Below are 19406 nucleotides of genomic sequence, written 5' to 3' on the forward strand. Positions count from 1 at the left end.
AAGAAGGATATGCATTTGAGATTGAGAGGTAAGATGAAATACTATGTTATCTAAGACATTGCTAATTATTCCAGATTAGAGTAGATCTGAATTATACCAATCTATGCTTTAGGAGATTGCTTAAAGGATATAGATACTTTGTTAGCTTGGACACCTGATCAATCTCCCCATGAGCAACAAACTCACGTTGTTGTTCTGTGCATACTTTCTCATTTAGATAGAAAAAGGTGAACTAAGAACTATTATGCCCATGCATTCACAACTGTGTATTTGTATAATGTCATTTTGCCACTAACCTAGCTTTAGCTCATCAATAGAGTCATTGAGGGATGTTTTAATAGCAAACACCCAGTTTCAACCTGCAGTAGAGTTGTTAGAAGAAATGGTAACAAGATAACCAATGTTATTACTTCATCAAGCATAAACTCTCTAATTTATGTTAGATAATGCTTTTAAAGTATAGAGTATATTGTGGAAATAAGAAAGCATAAGAAATGTATTGAGATAAAGGATACGAGGTGATATACTTGCTAGTATTTTAGAGCAATAAGAATATTAAGATCACAATAAAATTCTCATCTTGAGGAGTGCAATTGTGATATGCTCAACTCTACCTTTTAATGTAGGTCCAGATAGTTCAGGCTTTGATTTTGCTACTAGGAAGAATTGGAATAGGAAGAGAATCTTGCCAGAGTTGGAAGATGTGTAAAGAGAAGGAATAAGTGTTTTTGCTTCTAGGAAGAATTGCAATAGGAAGAACATCTAAAAAGAGTTGGGAGATGTGTAAAGAGAAGGGATATGACTAAAAGAAGGTTATCTGTTGCGCTCTGACATCATATAATAATAAGAATCATAATGTGAATAAATTCTCTTAAATCCCATCACGAGAGCATATACATTTTTTTTACATCAAATAAAGTGCTAGCTACAATCATTTATGAATATAGAGAATCACATAGCAAGTACGAATACCTCATTTTACATCCACAAACATAGAATGAGCTTGATTTTTAATATTGAGCAACTTATACACATAGTGAGATGCATAGAATTATACCAGATGGATTGCAATGTTTGAGGCATCTTGATGAACCATAGAGGTATCTTTATAGTAATCCCCTAACAACCTCAGCTAAAAAATTATAAATAATTGCCATAAACTAGTGACATGCTAAGTAGGTCTTCACTGAAGTATGGAACACAACTATTGGGATAAAAAAGTTAAGTCACAATAACATAAGTGCACATATTGATATAAGTTTAACATAAGGTTCATTAAACACGAGAATGTGAAATAAGTAATCAATATATCAAGCAAAATGATAGCATATAGTATTAGCAAGAGCACAAGTTCATGTAGAATAAAAAATTTATCCGGAAGACACTTTGAGTGCAATTCAACCCTAACTAGGGAGAGGGGTGAATCGACGGTCTCACCTAATCTGTGTTATTTTGTGAATATTAACTAAATTATTTCTCCAAATGCACTAGTTTATGGATCTCAAACTATTAGATTTGTTCTCCATGTGTGTCATTCCTCATATCTCAAGATGATATGTTCTCTATCCACATGTGTCATTCCGTGGGTACCTTAAGATGGATTTATTCTCTCTTTATGTTCCTCATTCTATGGAGACCTCACATAAAATCAATTCTCTCTTTGCATGCTTCATTTAGTGAAGACCTCTAGATGGATTACTTGTCTTCACGTGCATCATGTTACATAGACCTCAAGATGGATATGACAAAATCCTTGTTTGTATTAGTCATTTTGTGGACCCCAAGCTACATTAGTCCTCTCTCTGCCTGCATATTCTAAGGACATCTCATCCTCTCTCCGTGCTTGTCATTCTCTGCGATATATAAGTTGAATGTATATGTAATGAATTGCTTTTTATATCTGAACTAGCTTTAGGAGGAACGTCAAGGAGTAATGTATCAATATGCAAGGGGTAATCTCCTATTCATCAATAATATATAAATCTATAGAAGCCTATATAAGTTTAATGATTTCTCTCATTAAGGATCCCATTATCAGAGACCAGTACAGTTATCTCTGTTGTAAGTGGGACAAGCAGGATTCGATATACTAATTTGTAACATTTTATACACTCACATTTACTCATTTGATGATGGCTGTCTAATCTTATCGTTCTTGATCATACATGAAGACGTGAGATGCAACCTGAAAACCTTCATTCAGTTAGAAGTGTAGCTTATGATTGCTATATTAGAGGTGTTACAAGAGTTAAACATCTTGTTAGTAGCTTTCCTGATGTTACCAAATGCTCAAAAATACTTGAAACAACTTTGCCAATTTTTAATGGATTATTTGATGACTGATAAGCTGTGAAATGATTGAAAGATGAGCAACAAGAGGATCATGATCATAGAGTTTTCAAGCAAGAAGGCTAGAATAAGTTCAAGTGTCATGGTAAACACCATTGAGAAATTTGAGATGCAAGCTTCTATTGATGCTTTGAGAATAATAGTGCTGGAATAAGTGCAAGAACTTTTCTCTCATTCACTTCTCAATATGGAGGCCACTTCGTTCATATATGTGTTAGTGGCTATGACCATGGATCCAACAATGCATGGACATAACTATTGCACAGATGATGCATTGTGCTGATATTTGATTCTACGTGAACAACATTTGTAATATGTTAAAATTGTTACTCTTGATCAGTAGAGAGGAAAGAGGGTAAATGATGGCATATAGAAATTTTTAATAGAGATGTTTAGGAAACAATAAGCAGGAAAAAGCATGGTTTAATGCATTTTGTGAATATATTCTCATTAAAATAACTGGTTGTGCTTTTGCATGATTTCGTGAATTATTGCAACTATAACAATTGATTTTGATTGTTCACTCAGTGCAACTAATCAAGTTTTGGATGGAAAGCCAGTCTTCTCACGCACTGCTATGTGTATAAAACTTGTTATTTTATATTATAATGATTATGATAGTTTTTCCTTAAAAGTTGTTTGCCTTGGTTAATTAATAGGTTCAAGAAAAGCTTACTGTTGCTGAATATAAGGAGTTCATAGATCTTATGGAGGCATTAAAATCCAAGAAAATAAAAACCATACATTTGTTGGAGTCCATTGCAAAGTTATTTTCCAGTCCTGGCCGATACTGTCTTCTCAGCAGGTAATTTCACTTAAATCTGTTGCTTCAAAACAACATTAAAATTTAATATTTATATATATGTGTGTAACATATGATTGTTTCATCATGCTGTTAATGGTAAATTGATTCTTGTGAAAATACTTTTATGCATGATGCTGTAACTCTTCATTATTGGAATATAATCTTAAACTAGGCCACCTTGTCATCCTGTATGTAATGACTGGATGCATGGTTTTACAAAACTCTGTAACTGGCTATGCATTTGGTGGCAATACTCTAAAGCATGGAATTTTTTTGCATGGTTTTAATTTTTTTTTAATTGCTTTGTAGCTGGTGTCAACACTCAGAAGCTTGGAAAATGTTTAAATATTTGATGTTAAATTGACTACATAAAGGTCTCTACCTTATTGTTTGTGGAATTTTATATTTCAGGAGTATGTATTTTTCATCTGCATCTATTTATCGAATGAGCAATTTAACTTGGGCTCATTAGAATTTTTACCAAATTGAATTAAAACACTTTGATTGAAATTTTACCTATGTGGATGTTGCACAATCGAGATGTTTAACTGTTGTATCATTGACACCATCAAAGCATCTCATTGTAACATGAAGATGCTAGCATTCGACAATAAGAAAAAGAGCTTGTCATTACAAACAATGAGTGAGGATGACTGAGGAGATCGATGATATGACTTTGGGGGGGTTGGAGTTGGTTTATGAAATAATAACTAGCAGAGGGACAGTGACTAGGTTTTCAATCACATATTTTATTAATTTTCCAAACAATTTTAAAAAGCTTAGAACTAATTTCCAAATAATCTCGGGATTTTTTTATCAAAAAATATCATCTTAAAATTTAAACCTTGAAAATATTTACAACTCTTGTAAAATTAATAATTTTAAAAATTATTTTCAACAACTACTATAGAATTAATTCAAATTTTTATTTAGCCATTAAAAGTTCATCATAATCAAAATCAAAATTTGTTTAATCCTTAACTAATTTTAATATTGTTGGAAATTAAAAAATTGTATTATTTAAAAGTTTATAAAATACTTGAGTTTCTAATCCAAATTATTTTGATCTCTATGTTCTCTTATCACCTTGACCTGATCTCTAGCCTTCAGTATTGATACCAAATTGATACTGAATAATGAGGAAGTGAAAATTAAAAGTATTTTAATGGACTAACAAAATTCCTTTTAAGTAACAAACATGATAAAAGGTCACCAACACCCAAGTTTAACTTCACTAAGGGATACAGAAACTCACCACCCTCAAAATGCATAAACTTTGATTTAAACCAGAAATAGACTCACTACTCAAGGATAAATCCAGGAGATACAAAAGAATAGAAGAGAAACTCAAATATTTTTTGAAATTACCACTAAGCTCTTTTCTCACTACAAAACATCAAAATAAATATTAGTGCATAAAACAACCCTCCATGTATAGCGTAGTACGAAATTTATTTATTTACTACTCATAATTAAGCTCTACTCATAATTAAGCTCTTTAATGCTTTCATTGGCCAAGAAGATAAGCTAAATTAACTCTCCTTTTGAATTTGCAAACTAGACCATTTATTAAAGAAACAACCATAAGTTTTTATTAGAAAATGCTTTTGACTTGTTTTAATCCTTTGAAAATTTAAATGGTTGAGCTCTTTAATTCTCTCCTTGGTCAAAAAGATAATCTAAATTAACTCTCCCTTTCTAAATTGAAACTAGACCATCTATTAAAGAAATAAGCCCAACTTTTCAATGCTTTTGACTTGTTACAAAATCTGTTAAATGGTTGAGCTTTCTTCACATAGAGAAACCCCCCTTGACTTTAACATTCAATTCGGGTCACTCAATCAAGTTGGGCCACTTGCTGGTTTGGAAAATGGGCTTGCGACTAATTAGGCCCATAGGTTGTAGGTAATACCATAGGATTAGCAAGATTCATAAGAGTTGATTGTAGCACATTTGATACCTCTCTATCAATTAGAAACTTAATTTCTTCCCTTGACAAATTTAAATTTTTGAATTTGAATTTCTTGCTCTAGGGGGAGCTTAGGTGTAGGAGAAGTCTAACATAGGTCCATTTAGGGGTGTAAATGAACCAAGCTGCTCATGAGCTATTCGAAGCTCGATTATAAAAGCTCGTTTGAACTCGTTTAATGAGGCTCATTAAGATAAATAAACCAAGCTCAAGTTTCACAATATTCGTCTCATTAGCTCGTGAACATGTTCGTTAAGCTTATGAATCAACTTTTAAATAAAAAAATAATAGTTTTGATATTAAATTTATAGATTTTACACTCTACTTATGAAACATATAGACAAATATATTAAATTTATTTATTAGAATAAAATTATAAATTTTAACAAGAATATTATAATTTTCTCTAAATATATAATTTAATTTTTAATGAATATTTAAATTTATAATTTATATTTATTAAGCTCGTTTAGGCTCGATAAAAGTTCAAATAAGCTCATGAGCCATGAATATATTTGTTAAATAAAGCTTGAGCTCGACTCGATTATAAACGAGTCAAACTCAAACATTCAAGAGTTCGGCTCGGCTCGGCTCGATTACACTCCTAGGTCCATTTCATGATTTACCTAACTTGAATATATTGACAAACATTAAAAAATGAGAGATTATTAGTGCAATTGGGCCCTCAATGATTATAATCAATCTACGTGGTCAGAGTTTAAATTAGGATATATATTATATTTAATATGTGTATTTCAATTGAGTAGGACTTATTGGAGAAGCACATGGATATGACTTGGTGGAGCTTAGGGGGCCAAAAGACGAGAGCATTAGAGCACAATTGTGTTAATGGAGGCGAACCACATATGTAGAGCATGAAGGATGACATGTGGAACTAGCAGAGCGCTTGGGTGCATTTGAGAGACTAGAAGCATGACAATAGATGACCTTGTGGTGAAGTGGTTGCAAGGTAAACTCTTGGTGTGGTGAGAGTTGAGAGACATGTATGTACCTTGTAGCGACAATAGGACCGTTGTCGCTAGAAGGGGGGAGGGGGTTGAATAGAGATTTTTATTTCGTTAATCACGTTCTTGTCTATAATTGTTAGTGCAACGAAAAATAAAAAATGAAACACAAAAGGTGAATGCAAGCATACGACACCTTGATTCTACGTCGTTCGAAATCCCAAGTTCCTACTCCACGGCCTATGGTCTTATTGCAATCACCACTATCTTTCTCCTTGTCGTACACCTTCTAAAGGTGGAGAAATCTCTTACAATATTTGTTCTTACAAGCAACACAAACGAGAATATAAAAGATACAAATGAAGTCCTCGTTTTCTTGTTGCTTTCTAAAGGCTCTAGAATGCAGCAACACTCACCCACGAGCCCTCAAGCATCAATGTCTCGAAATCTCTACAAAACCCTCTTTTATAGGGTTGCTGGTTGTAACTGAATCTTGCTCATCAATCGACTACTTACACCTTCCTAGTTGGCCTCTCACTATTAGTTGACTGCTCGCCATCAATCCATTATTTGCTCTTCAACAGTCAACTGCTCTGCTAGAATTTGAGTGTTACTATGGCTTTATCCACTGAATGTCTCTATTCAACTCAGCATTTTGGCTGAGTAGCTCTTTACCAATTGATTGACTTTCATTAATCGATTGCCTTAATCGACTAAATTTTTTTTGTGATGTTTTACGATTAGCTTATTTGATTGTACTAGCCGACTCCATGTCATCGCTAGTCAATTTTGTCATTATTGATCGAGAATTCCTATATCACTAGACTGTTCTGCCAAGTGTTTTGGTCAATTATAACCCACTTAACTTCTTTTTCCACCATTAAACATATTGATTAAATATTGAAACCCAACTCGAGCTTGGTCAACCTTGACCGTTGATTGCACCAACACCTACGAGAGGGTATATTTTAATTCAGGTGGGCTTGACCATTAGGATGGTCACAACCAATGATTCAATCTATTGAAGAGTGCTTTTAATTGATTGGTGGTTGAGTCAATTGAGTAGCCGACTTAAGTACTCCAGCTAGCAAACAAAATGGTGAACTTGGATTCAATTTGGTGATATGAAATTTGGTTTGAGTTGATTAAAGAGTTGACTCAAGCTAAGCAAACAACAAATAGAATATACATTCTGTTCATGGTTGAGTCAATCAGCGAGCCAACTAATTAGGGATATAAAACATCCAATCAATTGAAGATGAACTAGAAAAGTTTAAGAGAACTATTGATGGGAAAAAGTTGCATAACTACAGTCAAATGATGTTAGGTTGCAATATTAGTTAACTAATAGTGGAATCCGGTCAACTGATCGACATCATAATAGAACCATAACTAGTAGCTGAAAGTTTTGGAAGGGCTATTTAAAGGGGTGAACTGGAGTTGCTTAGAGTTAATGCTTATTGGTACATTTTAACTCTCTAAGCTCATTATAAATTCTCTTTCTGTCATTGTAAAGCCTCAAATTTTGCAAGAGTTTTCTTCACCTCATGGATGTCTTTTGGGAGTGATTCGTTGAAGGATTATAGGCTCTGGAATAAGAACAAGAATACGGAACCACGTAAACTTCCATATTAACATTGATACTCTAGTTTGTTTTTGATTCCGTTGCATATTTGTCTGTGTGCTATCATTGCAAGTAGAATCTATATTCACCACCCCCGACCTTTCAGCCATTGCATCATAATTAGTCCTAACATTGGTCACTATCTTTACTCAATAGACTCCACCCTAATTGAAATTGATTTTAACTCGACCCTAAAACCTAATATTGATTTGATTTAGCTTAATAAGTCATTTAAAAAATTTTAAAATAATTTAATACATAAAAAATTTAAATAGAATAAAATTATCTAATAACGTTATTGTAGTTATACAAATAAATTAAAATTTAATTTTATGCTTAAAATCCAAAATTTTCATTAATGAATCAAGTTTGAGTTGAGTTATATTAAATAAGTCATTTTTAATACATAAAAATTAAAATAGAATAAAATTATCTAGTAAGGTCATATGTAGTTATAAAAACACATTCAAATTTAATTTTATCCTTAAAATCTAAAATTTTCATGAATGAATCAAGTCCGAGTAGAGTTATAAAATTTAATTTTTATAGGATTTATACAATATAATTAAATGATATTTGGTTACAAATTTTAAAATCTAATTTAAATCAAAATATAATATTTTGCATCTTATAATCTAAAGAAAGGCTCAAATCTCTCTATTTATTGTGCACTCTAACAATTGCAATTATGTGAAAGAAATAAAAAATAAATAAATCCAAAGAATGAAATTTTGAATTATTTAATTACATCCAATAGTTTTGTTTAAGTTTATCAAATAAAATTTAGAAAACAAAATAATATTTAATGCTCAAAGTTCTTATCAAATTCTCGTGATCAAATTTTAAACACAATTACACAAATACATAAAAATATATGTTTATTTTAAAAGTGAAGTGAGAGTGATTAATTAGCTCGATTTATAATTAACCGAAAGGTAATATGTTTAAACTAAGAGTTCATTAACTATTCAAAACTTATACTTCATAAATTATATGCAATTATTTATAGCTAATGTTGTTGCATGAAGATATGATTGTTGCGTGTCTGATTCATGCTCTCTAGAACCCTTAATATTGTCTGTCCCACGAATTGCTTTGTTGATTGCTGACTTGGACCCATTAATCAACTGGTTCACACCATTGACTAATCTGCTTTAATCATTATCCAATCTAATGGTTGTAGCTTGTTGGCATTGTCTCACTGTAGCATCAATTGTGTCGACTGATCACCATCAATCAATTGGTCTTAGTCAACTTGGATCGTTTCCCTTGGATTACGATCGACTCCGATGTCGACTACTTCATCTGTGGTCCATCAATTGATTGTTCATAGCTATCATTCGATTGATCAACTGAGAGCTTTGTTCTTGCTTGTTTTTGAGTCAACTAACTAGTTGACTCAGCAACTAGTCAATTGGTCAACATTTTTAGTTTACTGACATTTTTTCTATAACCCATCTAATGAGTGGATCCATCTAGAATTAAAATTATCCTCGACTCATCCGTAGAGGTCACTCCACTTGCAACTCACATGAAGTCTTACCATGCCATAAGGTCTTCTCATGTTAAAATATTCGTCTCTCGGATGTACTGAGCTTGAGCCCTTAGCTCACTTCACATGTCATCCTTCACATTCACTTGCGCACTTCACCCCCTCGATAGCAATGTTCTCATACTCCTTATCCTATAGTCTCTCGGATGTCTTATACCATCATTCTTTGACCTCCATGGATTTTGTGCTATCAAGCACTTTATATATTTTGCTCAAGTCCTGAACAACTTCACACATAAGCCTAATTTAAACTTTGTCATACTCATCAAAACTATGATCGAACCCGATTCTCAAAGGGACTAATGTTCTAGCAGTGACAATATGCAAGAAAACATTTACATTGAAGATAACATGTAATAACATAAGATAAATAAATAAATACCGCATAACAAAACATGCATTTTATTCCTTTCTCAAAGTAACAAATCAAATTTATAGTGTAAATGAAACCCTAAAGAATATAAAGTGCTAAACAAAATATTTCTTTTGGTAAAATAAAATACAAAAAGACGTATATTGACAAATAGTAAATGAGAGGAATAATAAATTTAATCCAAAAATTAAATATGTTCCATAGGGCTTTACTTAATTATATGTTAATAAGTCTCAATATGTATATCATTTATAAATAACCAAACATGAATTTGTATTCAACTTATTTCACATGTGTTTATAATAAAAAATTCACTAAGAAGTGAACCACTACCAATTAGATCCTTAGAGTTAATAGTTTCATTTGACATGAGTTAACTCACTAGTGATGTACAGTAATATAGCATCATAGCTAGAATAAATATAATCATAGGTGACCCATGCTATCATGTATTTATGGGGCAACCAAAAGTTGTGATAAAAAGCTTTTTTTTTTTGGATAAGTAAAATTTATAGCACGAATCAGAGTACAAAAACGGGTCTTTAGGAGTTCCTCATGTCTGACGAAGCATCATATCAGAGAAAACACCCAGGGACCGGTAATGAATTTGCACAGACTTGAAGATCCTTTCAATGTCTCATTGTCCCTCACCAAAGAAACTTCTATGTCGATCCTTTCATACAAAATGAATCATAGATGCAAGGCAAGATGGTGAGCCTTAGATTTTTAATTAGTTTGTTCCCTTTAGGGTTGTGACCTTTAAGTGGTATTCCACTTATAAAAAACTAGGCTCAGAATTTTAGTACTTATTTCACCACTTATAACAAGTGTTTGTTCCTTTTAGGGTTGTCACCATACCTTTAAGTGTTATTCCACTTTAAATTTTCACATTATATAGTATATATTATATTAGTAATATGTGTATTTTAAAGCACTAATCTATGTCATCGTTTACTATAATTTTTACTAATTTAAAAATACAATAAATGAGGGCTTCAAGAGCTAAGTGGTAACAGGGTAATAAGCATACAAGTAATAGAGTTAAACCAATCGTGAATACAAATGGTGTAGCGTAAACAATGCATATGAATAGTCAAGTATTATATCATTATATGATTAAGTTATTTTTTAAACTTTCGTCCCTCAAATGAAATCCCAATGGAAGTCCACATGATATAAAACATGAAAAATTATCAATAAATATCCAATAGTTAAATCCCACATTTTAATTCATTGCACACCTATTCCATTGGTTAATCATCATTTAATATTCTTTATTATTAATAAAAACACATTCACAACATATTATACCATTTGTGTTTAAAGTTCTTTGTTCTTTTTTAATTTGTGCACTAGATCCATTGTTAACGGATCAAAACGTAGATTTACCCACTTCAAATACGTATTGGGAAAATAATCAAAATTATGATGTCAGTGTGCTCCAGTATATGTGAATATAGGCATAAGAACAACTTAGAAAAGTTTTAAAATAATATTGAAAATGATAATAACATCAAAATATAAGGATCAATCAATACTCAAGAGACTCAATTCCATTACCTCTTCTGGCTTGAGGTTGCCTTCGTCGAGTTTATTGCCTTGTTTTTAAACATGTCACATTGTCACATAGCTCGATTGCCACTTGTAACTTGCCCACTGTTTGCCATTCATGAGATCAACAAAGGTGGGAAGGAAGTAGGGTATTTATAAAGGAAGTTTTGTGAAATTTATAATTATTTTGATCTTTTATGATTAATATGGTAAATTTATAAATATGGGCTGATGTGGATTCCTTTTATGTGCCTAGTTGAAAAGTTAATGATGTCCTACGAATAACATGAAGGCGAGAAGTTAGACAACATGGGTGCTTAGATGTTGAGTGAGAGCTCGAATGGGGGGCTTTGACATAACATAGATGTTTGGTAGCAAGAGGCATTAGAGCTCTCAGGTAAACAAAGTCATTGCAACAGGATAGTGTTTTCAGAACTTACAAGATGCATGCAAGCATAAGTGCATGAGATCAAGCAGTGAGTGAAGTTGGAGCTTAGGCGTCGGTGCATGAGATCAAGCAGTGAGTGAAGTTGGAGCTTAGGCGTCGAACGTTGTTGTAGCTCAGAAAACATTGTGGAGCATGGGGATAGTGGATAACAACTTTGATGTAAGAAATTAAACAACAATCAGTAAGTAGAGCTCAATGAGTCACAAGCCAAGTAGGTGGACAAGTTCCAATGTTGAACTAGGGAACGATGAGTTAAGTGATTGATGGGTTCCACGTGTAAGTCTGCGAGCTAGAGAGGAAGAAGAGAGTCAAATCATTAAATTCCCCTCTTTTCCTTTTTATATAAGACAAGTTAAACAAGGAATGAGATTTTTCTTCCTTTAATTTTCCCTTAATTTCATTTCCTTTCCCTTCTATCAACATCTAGTAAAAAATAGATACTTTTCTCACTTTTGGTTCCTTCCATAAGTAATGGAAGAGGAGAGAAAGAGAGAGAAAATTAGAAGGATCAAATTAACATTGCATGTCTCGGGCAAAGGTTAAAGTTGTGATTTGCTCTCCTTTCCTCTTCATTCATCTCCCTTAAATACAAAATAATGGAAATCCCTTCAACCTCTCATCCTTCCCCTCTTTCCTTCCCGAATACCCTTTCTTCTTTTCCGTAGTCCTCTCATCAAGTACACGCAACACTAAAATCTAATATGTGTTCTAATTTTGTTATAGAGTATATGGTGGTCACTATACACTAAGGGTTATCAATTGTAGTATTTATCAGTTACATAACACATCCAATTCTCTATATGCTTTATCTATTGAGATAGACATGATTACAAATGAATAATAAAGTAATCTAATTCTCTATATGCTTTCAGTAGTTTCAAAATAAATCTTCAATTCTATTTATATGCGACTTCATATCTTATTCTTAGTATTGCATCTAGTTTGTCTATATGCACAACTGATCTGTATTTGTTTGTTAGCCCAAGGTTTATTATTCAAGTTTCACAGTCATTTCTCTTTTTTTTTGGATAAGTAAAATGTATAGCATGTGTCAAAATGTACAAAATGAGGTTTTAGGAGCTATTCACGTCTGATGAAGTATCAGATCAGAATAGACACCTAAAGACCTGGTCTATATGGAGTTGTACACCTCTATATATCCTCTCAATATCCAACTATCCCTCACCAAAGAAACTACAATTTCGGGCCCCCATACATAATGGATTATAGATGACAAGGCAAGATGACATACCTTTGTTAAAGTCCTACTACCACAATAATACCACCATAACTCCGCGATTGGGGGCACATGAAGAATAGGTGCTTTTGCGTCTCCATCACTCGATCACAAAAAGTGCACTATCTGTCCTCCAAATAATCTTGTCGATCTTTACTGGGAAGTCGACTCTGTGCTAGTATCCAGAAAGTGACTGCCCTCCACACTATTAGGGCCCACGCCTTCTTGGGACTAGGTTGCCTGAAGAAGTCATAAGCTCGGGTCACCCCATCATCTTGTACAAACCAATCTGCCAATCATCGACGAACAACCTTTGGTGACCTAGCAGTCACTAATATGAGATCCTGTATCCCAAGCTTGCTCTACAGCTATTTCTGCTTGGTTCTCTACCCATGACATCAATGTCGTACCCAAAGTTTGCTCGGCCGTGTAACTTTAGATCCGTGATTCTAATTTAGTAACCTAATTTTTTAGTGAATCTAATCACGTGCTCAAATTTTAGTCATGTTTTCAAATTGGGCAATCTAGTTTAACAGATAATGTTCTTTGGATGCTCTTGATTCATACTTGCAACTAAACATATCTAAGTGTCCAATATTTCTCTTATTATTCATATAATGCTTGTTTTACTGGATGTCAGTGCCTCCCACTAACAATTGGTTCATGTTGTTTTTTCAGTAACATGTAGTTTTCACAAGAGCTTTGCTTTTTTGCATAATCAATCTTGTGCATCTTTTACTTTATTTTTACACTATCACTTATTTTCTCAATTGCTTCCTAATAGGTTCAAGGATTTTGTTCCAACAAAATTTCATACTATCTATGATCAGCTACTTGGAAATTATGGTGCAAAGGTTGATACATGTAAGAATATGCCATCTGATTTGCTACTGTTTTCAGCCAAGTTTTGCTATACTTTATGTCAGCATGCTAACCTCTTCTTTTAAGTATTTTTTTTCTATTATCCTGACTTCATCAAATAGATTCATTATCAAGAATTGAATAGTATTGGTAATTAGATGTGTTAGAATCATTATCACTATCTCGTCCCAGCCATTCGGGGCCATGTACATTATTCTTATCCCTTCAGAAAGCTTTATGAAAAGCAATGTTGTTGTCAATATCCAAATCAATTAAATAATTCTATATTATAGTGGCTAGTATTTCTTTAGCCCTTTATATCTTCCACTCCAATCAATTCAACTCTTCTAACTATAAAATGTATTTATCTTTGAATATGTTATCCCGTTTGGATGAGTTTCTTCTACATTTATCCTTTGTCAGAGCTACACCAAATTAGTATTTGTATTTATCCTTAACATTTTCATCTTAACATTTTTCTTCTTGCTTACATTAACTTCTGTTGTTGCAACATTGATCCAATATAGCAGGTTATATCACAATCTCATAAAAGCCATCACAACTGTATAACACCCTAGTATATTGATAAGAATTTATTTTCTATGGCAATTCACTTGTCATGTAATATGTACTTTACATAGTAGTTGAAAAAAAAACTTTATGAGAACACTAAATTTATTTTGTATTATTCTTGACATTATATTCTAATTTTATCTGACATGAATATTAATAATAACAGTAGTAATTGTATAATTATATAATATAATTGTCAATGATACATAATCATAGCACAACATTAATATTTGATTAATAATATATAAAGTTATAAATAAGTTGTTTTCTAAGGGCTCCATTTTTATGGGGGGTCAAAATTGTTAATCAATCATATTTAACATGCTATTTGACCATATTCGCTTTCTCCAAGAGAAGCACCTTCTAGATCAAATCACCCTTTTTGTTGGGTTGTGATTGCATTCCATGAACCATTTTTTCATTAAATAGAGATTTTTCAAATTTAATCAATGACAAACTATTTATGGACAAGGTCATCTATTTTTTTTTCCAAATGAAATCTCTTATGAAAGTTACGGAACCAGTAAAATGACAACACCTCAACATGTGCTATTCTTTTTTTTATGTGAGGAAAAAACCTCTTTTGTTGTAGAATGCAAAGTGTTAAACTATGCAATAATGCCCACATCTACATTGATTCTTGTTCTTATGAAGGTGTTCACAAGAACTTAGGTGTTGGAACAAGCTCATTGGATAAGTACTCTGCAAATTTTTGTATGAGTTCTCCATGGTCCCTCCTTTACCTCTATATATGTTTCGAAACGTCCCTAAATCTACTATTGAATAGGTAAACTTTTTTTTTACATCTTAAAATATCGTGACATCTCGAAAGGAAAGCTCTCAAAACTCATGCATCATTTCCAAAGTTTATTAAAGTGACCCATTAAGTTCTCAAAACAGTAAGCCACTAGTAGATGCCAAACACTTATCATTAAGGTTCAGAATTTACTTAAACATTCGTATAACATAGACATAAACATAGATTTTCATATTAGAACATATGTTAAACCGTTTTAACCTTAACTACTTGCATACACATAAACATGATTTTTCTATAAAAGAAACATATGTTAAATAATTTTAACCTTAACTCTTTGCATATCCTCTAGCACTAGGTTGGTAGGGATTCGAACCTCGAAATGAAAACCACTACCAGGTATAGGTCCCCGGTTCATAACTAACCTATAAGGGTCTGAATTTGGGAACGAAAACCCCTACTCATACATGGTTGTTGGCAAGCTCCCCGGGCTCGCCCGGTTCATAACTCAACCCATAGTCTTGGCAAGCTCCCTGGGCTCACCCAGATCATAACTAACTCTTGATAAGTTTTGGTAAGGTCCCTGGACTTAGGTTCCCGGTTCATAACTCTACCTATACATGACTAACATTGCCACCGACATCTTGCCTACATATTAAGTATTTACTAAACCGTATACATGCACACATGACATTTTATCATAAGATCCATAACATGGACAAACATAAATTCCGAACCCATAGAATTGTTTACAAGTTCATAAACATACATGACATATTATCATAAAATCAATCACATACATATTCATAAATTCTGAACTAATCTAACATACTAAGTTACCAAGGACATGATTGAATTCATAGTATACTAACCCATACAAACCGAAATTAACTAACATGCTAAGTTATCAAAGACATGACTGATTCCATGGCACATTAAATCATAAAATTCAAAATTAAACTAACATGCTAAGTTATCAAAAACATGGCTGATTTCATAACATATTAAACCATAAAAAAAACCGAGATCAAACTAACCTGCTAAGTTATCAAAGAAAACACGACTGATTTCATAGCATACTAAAACATATAACTGAAACTAACATACACACTAAGTTACCATAACATGGTTTAGTTTATAGCATCCAAAAACATAGAACCAAACTAACATAACATACTAAATTATCTTATACGTGGTTGAGTTTATAGCATACAAAAACATAGAACCGAAACTAACATAACATAACATACTAAATTATCTTAAGCATGGTTGAATTTGTAGCATACAAAAACATAGAACCGAAACTAACATAACATTATCTTAAACACGGTTAAATTCGTAGCATACAAAATCATAGAAGTATAGAACCGAAACTAACATAACATAGAATTCGTAGCATACAAAAGCATAGAAGTATAGAACCGAAACTAACATAACATACTAAATTATCTTAAACATGGTTGAATTCGTAGCATACAAAAGCATAGAACCGAAGCTAACATAACATACTGAATTGTCTTAAACATGGTTGAATTCATAGCATACAAAAGCACAGAATCGAAACTAACATAACATACTGAATTATCTTAAACATGGTTGAATTCGTAGCATACAAAAACATAAAACCGAAACTAACATAACATACTAAATTATCTTAAACATGATTGTCCGTAATCAACATGGTGGAGTTTACCATACCTAAACATCATTATATGAACTGGATATTGCATAAAATAGTTTAGAACATGTCTTTGATATATATATATATATGAATAGTTCAACAACAAATATTAGATCATATAATTTTTTATATACATACTCGGATTTCATGTACCTTAACCACTGTCTTATTACACCCACTGCACTTTGTTACATCTAACATCCCAACATATCCATTACATCTGGTAAATTCATAGTATTCCTACATATGCCAATGAAAACTCCAACGTACATAGTGAAGTCAAGGCTTTCTTATTGACTATTTTGTTTCTATCACCACTATATATTTGCAACATTATTTGCTCATTTTTATCAAATGCTAACTACAATACCTTGATGTTTTAGTAACATAAAAAATTTTAACACTATAAAGGAGGTGTGAATTTAAGTCTATTTCCCTTCTTTTTCTGCATTATAAATACACTGGAAAGCTAATTTATGCTACTATTTTTTAATTATCTGCCCAGATAGTTGTTTCATTATGATTGGTCTTCTTTTAGTGCTTTTAATCTGCTTTTTGTTGCTGTTTATATTACCTCTTTGATTAAGCATCTGAGTTCCATTGTCCTGCAGCTGAGCTGAATCCCGAGGCTTAAGAAGACTTGGTCGGCCATTTCTAGTTCTACCATTTTGTAGCTGCTCACTGTTCAGCTGTCTAGGTTCTTGCTTTATCAAAAAGTTCTACAACTTAATGTTTTCAATCATTTCAAGGGGAGAAATATTTGGATCTTGAAGAATCTAACTCTTGGACCGGCTAATTTTCTTGGACTGGCTAATTTATTGTTTGTTTGGCTAGCCTGATGAGTAATCCTCTCCAAAAGAAACTCAGTGGTGCTGCAAGTATCAGTTCCATGAGTTACGTATTGTAAATCATTTAGCAAACTATGCCTGACATATTCAAATATTAATCTACTCATTGCAACAGTATCTTATACTACTTTTGTCAGCCAGTTTCTGACCGAACTAATATCTTTAATGGGCCTGTCCATATCCTTTCTATGTTCCAAGTTCAATGCCACAATAAAAGATGCTGATTGATATCTCTGACAGGCTCAGTAATTCTAAGACGGCAGAATCAGACTAGATACAGCCATAGTAATGTTATTCCTTTATATAGATTGCAGCTTTATTTTATTTTATTTTATTTTTGTTCTGATGAATCATTGTTGATACTTGAACTAGAAAAATGCTTCTATGCTTTTGAAACATAGTTGAAATATGGAATATCATTTAGTTGTTATCGCAATGAAAATATAAGATAATGCAATGTAATAAAATGAGCTAGTCTAGTAAGAAAAGAAATTAATGAAGAGTTATTATCTGCAACTTGACTTCACCATCAACATTATCTCTCCTTAAGTTACTCGTCCCTAAGATGATCCTATCATCCTTCACCTATATAATTTGCCTCGTTCCAACTGTCGACACTAATCTTGATGATCCTCCAACACTGGTGTCATCAGGTCATCGAACTCGACTCAACCTTATTGAGTCACAAGCTCCACGAGTTTCATGTGAATCCTATTAAATTTATGCACAAATTAATGCATATATCAGACAATATAAACAATCTAACATAAATCCATTATTAAAGTCATCAAATAATAAGGTCAAAAATGGCCACTTAAAGCATAACTGTAGTAATAGTTGATTTAAAGGATGTTAGACTTCTGGGTTAATTATCGCATGCGCTTTCCGATTTATTCTGATTGTCAATGAAAAATTTTTATGGAGTTAAATTGGTCACTTTCAGAGATAATCAATGAGACTAATTAAAATTATCATTTTTTTTTAAGTAATAGTTGATTAATTTCTCCACCTCTTCAAAAGAGAAGAAATAGCGAGTTTAAAAGAAACTTTAGAATTATGAATTATGTAGTTAGTATTATTTATTATTTTTACTGTTGCATTTTTTATTTTGGCAAGAACTAACCTTAATCTTAAATTTAAATCTGTTAACTTGGTTATTCACTCCCTCTACCTGCTACGTTTGATCAACAATTTCTTCTCACCTTTTTTGTTTTTATTTTTATTTTTATCTCTTATGATTTATGAATTTCATTAGACATATCATCTGAGCGGATTGTTATTTACCTGTGAAGTCATTGTGCATGTGCACTGTCTAGATGATTTTTTTTTTTTTAATGTAAAAGGCCACTGCATTGAAATAAATATTTCCTGATTTATAGTACAGGCCACTCTGGAGGATCCGTTAAAATGATGATTTTATGTTTTTATCCGAATATGTACGGTAAAAGCTAAGAATACGTATGAGTCAAGAAATTATATTTACTTTTAGACTTTGTATGATGGTAAATGAATGGATGAGTTTCCCAAATAATGAGAATTCAATTTTTATCCAACACAACATTTGAATCACTCGTGTGTTAGGCTATCCATCTTGCTCATCTATGCTTTCTAAATTTATCTGATAGTCCATAAAATTTTTCCATGGGACAATATGGATCATCTCTCGATGAATGAAGACACATCTGAGCACTGGTCTCTTATAGATGATTATGAGACTAGTCATATGAGGTCAATCACGTGGGACGTCCAGATTAGCATACGACCTTTGCTGCCGTGAAAACTCAACATTTTTGCTTAAATAATGTTTCTGAAA

General features: G+C 32.4%; 1 protein-coding gene across 2 annotated transcripts in view; it reads left to right on the forward strand.

Moving 5' to 3' along the window:
- LOC121986052 (regulator of telomere elongation helicase 1 homolog) overlaps positions 1–17825 on the forward strand; it is a 65990-nt gene extending 48165 nt beyond the window's left edge. For both annotated transcript variants that reach the window (XM_042539826.1, XM_042539827.1), the window contains exons 23-25: positions 3009–3154; positions 13658–13737; positions 17357–17825. In XM_042539826.1, the coding sequence (XP_042395760.1) occupies positions 3009–3154; positions 13658–13737; positions 17357–17379 (249 nt within the window). In that variant the 3' untranslated portion in view covers positions 17380–17825. The remainder of the gene's footprint in view (positions 1–3008; positions 3155–13657; positions 13738–17356) is intronic.
- The last annotated feature ends 1581 nt before the right edge of the window (positions 17826–19406 follow it).

This window comes from Zingiber officinale, chromosome 5B (assembly GCF_018446385.1).
Source record: "Zingiber officinale cultivar Zhangliang chromosome 5B, Zo_v1.1, whole genome shotgun sequence".
NCBI lineage: Eukaryota > Viridiplantae > Streptophyta > Magnoliopsida > Zingiberales > Zingiberaceae > Zingiber > Zingiber officinale.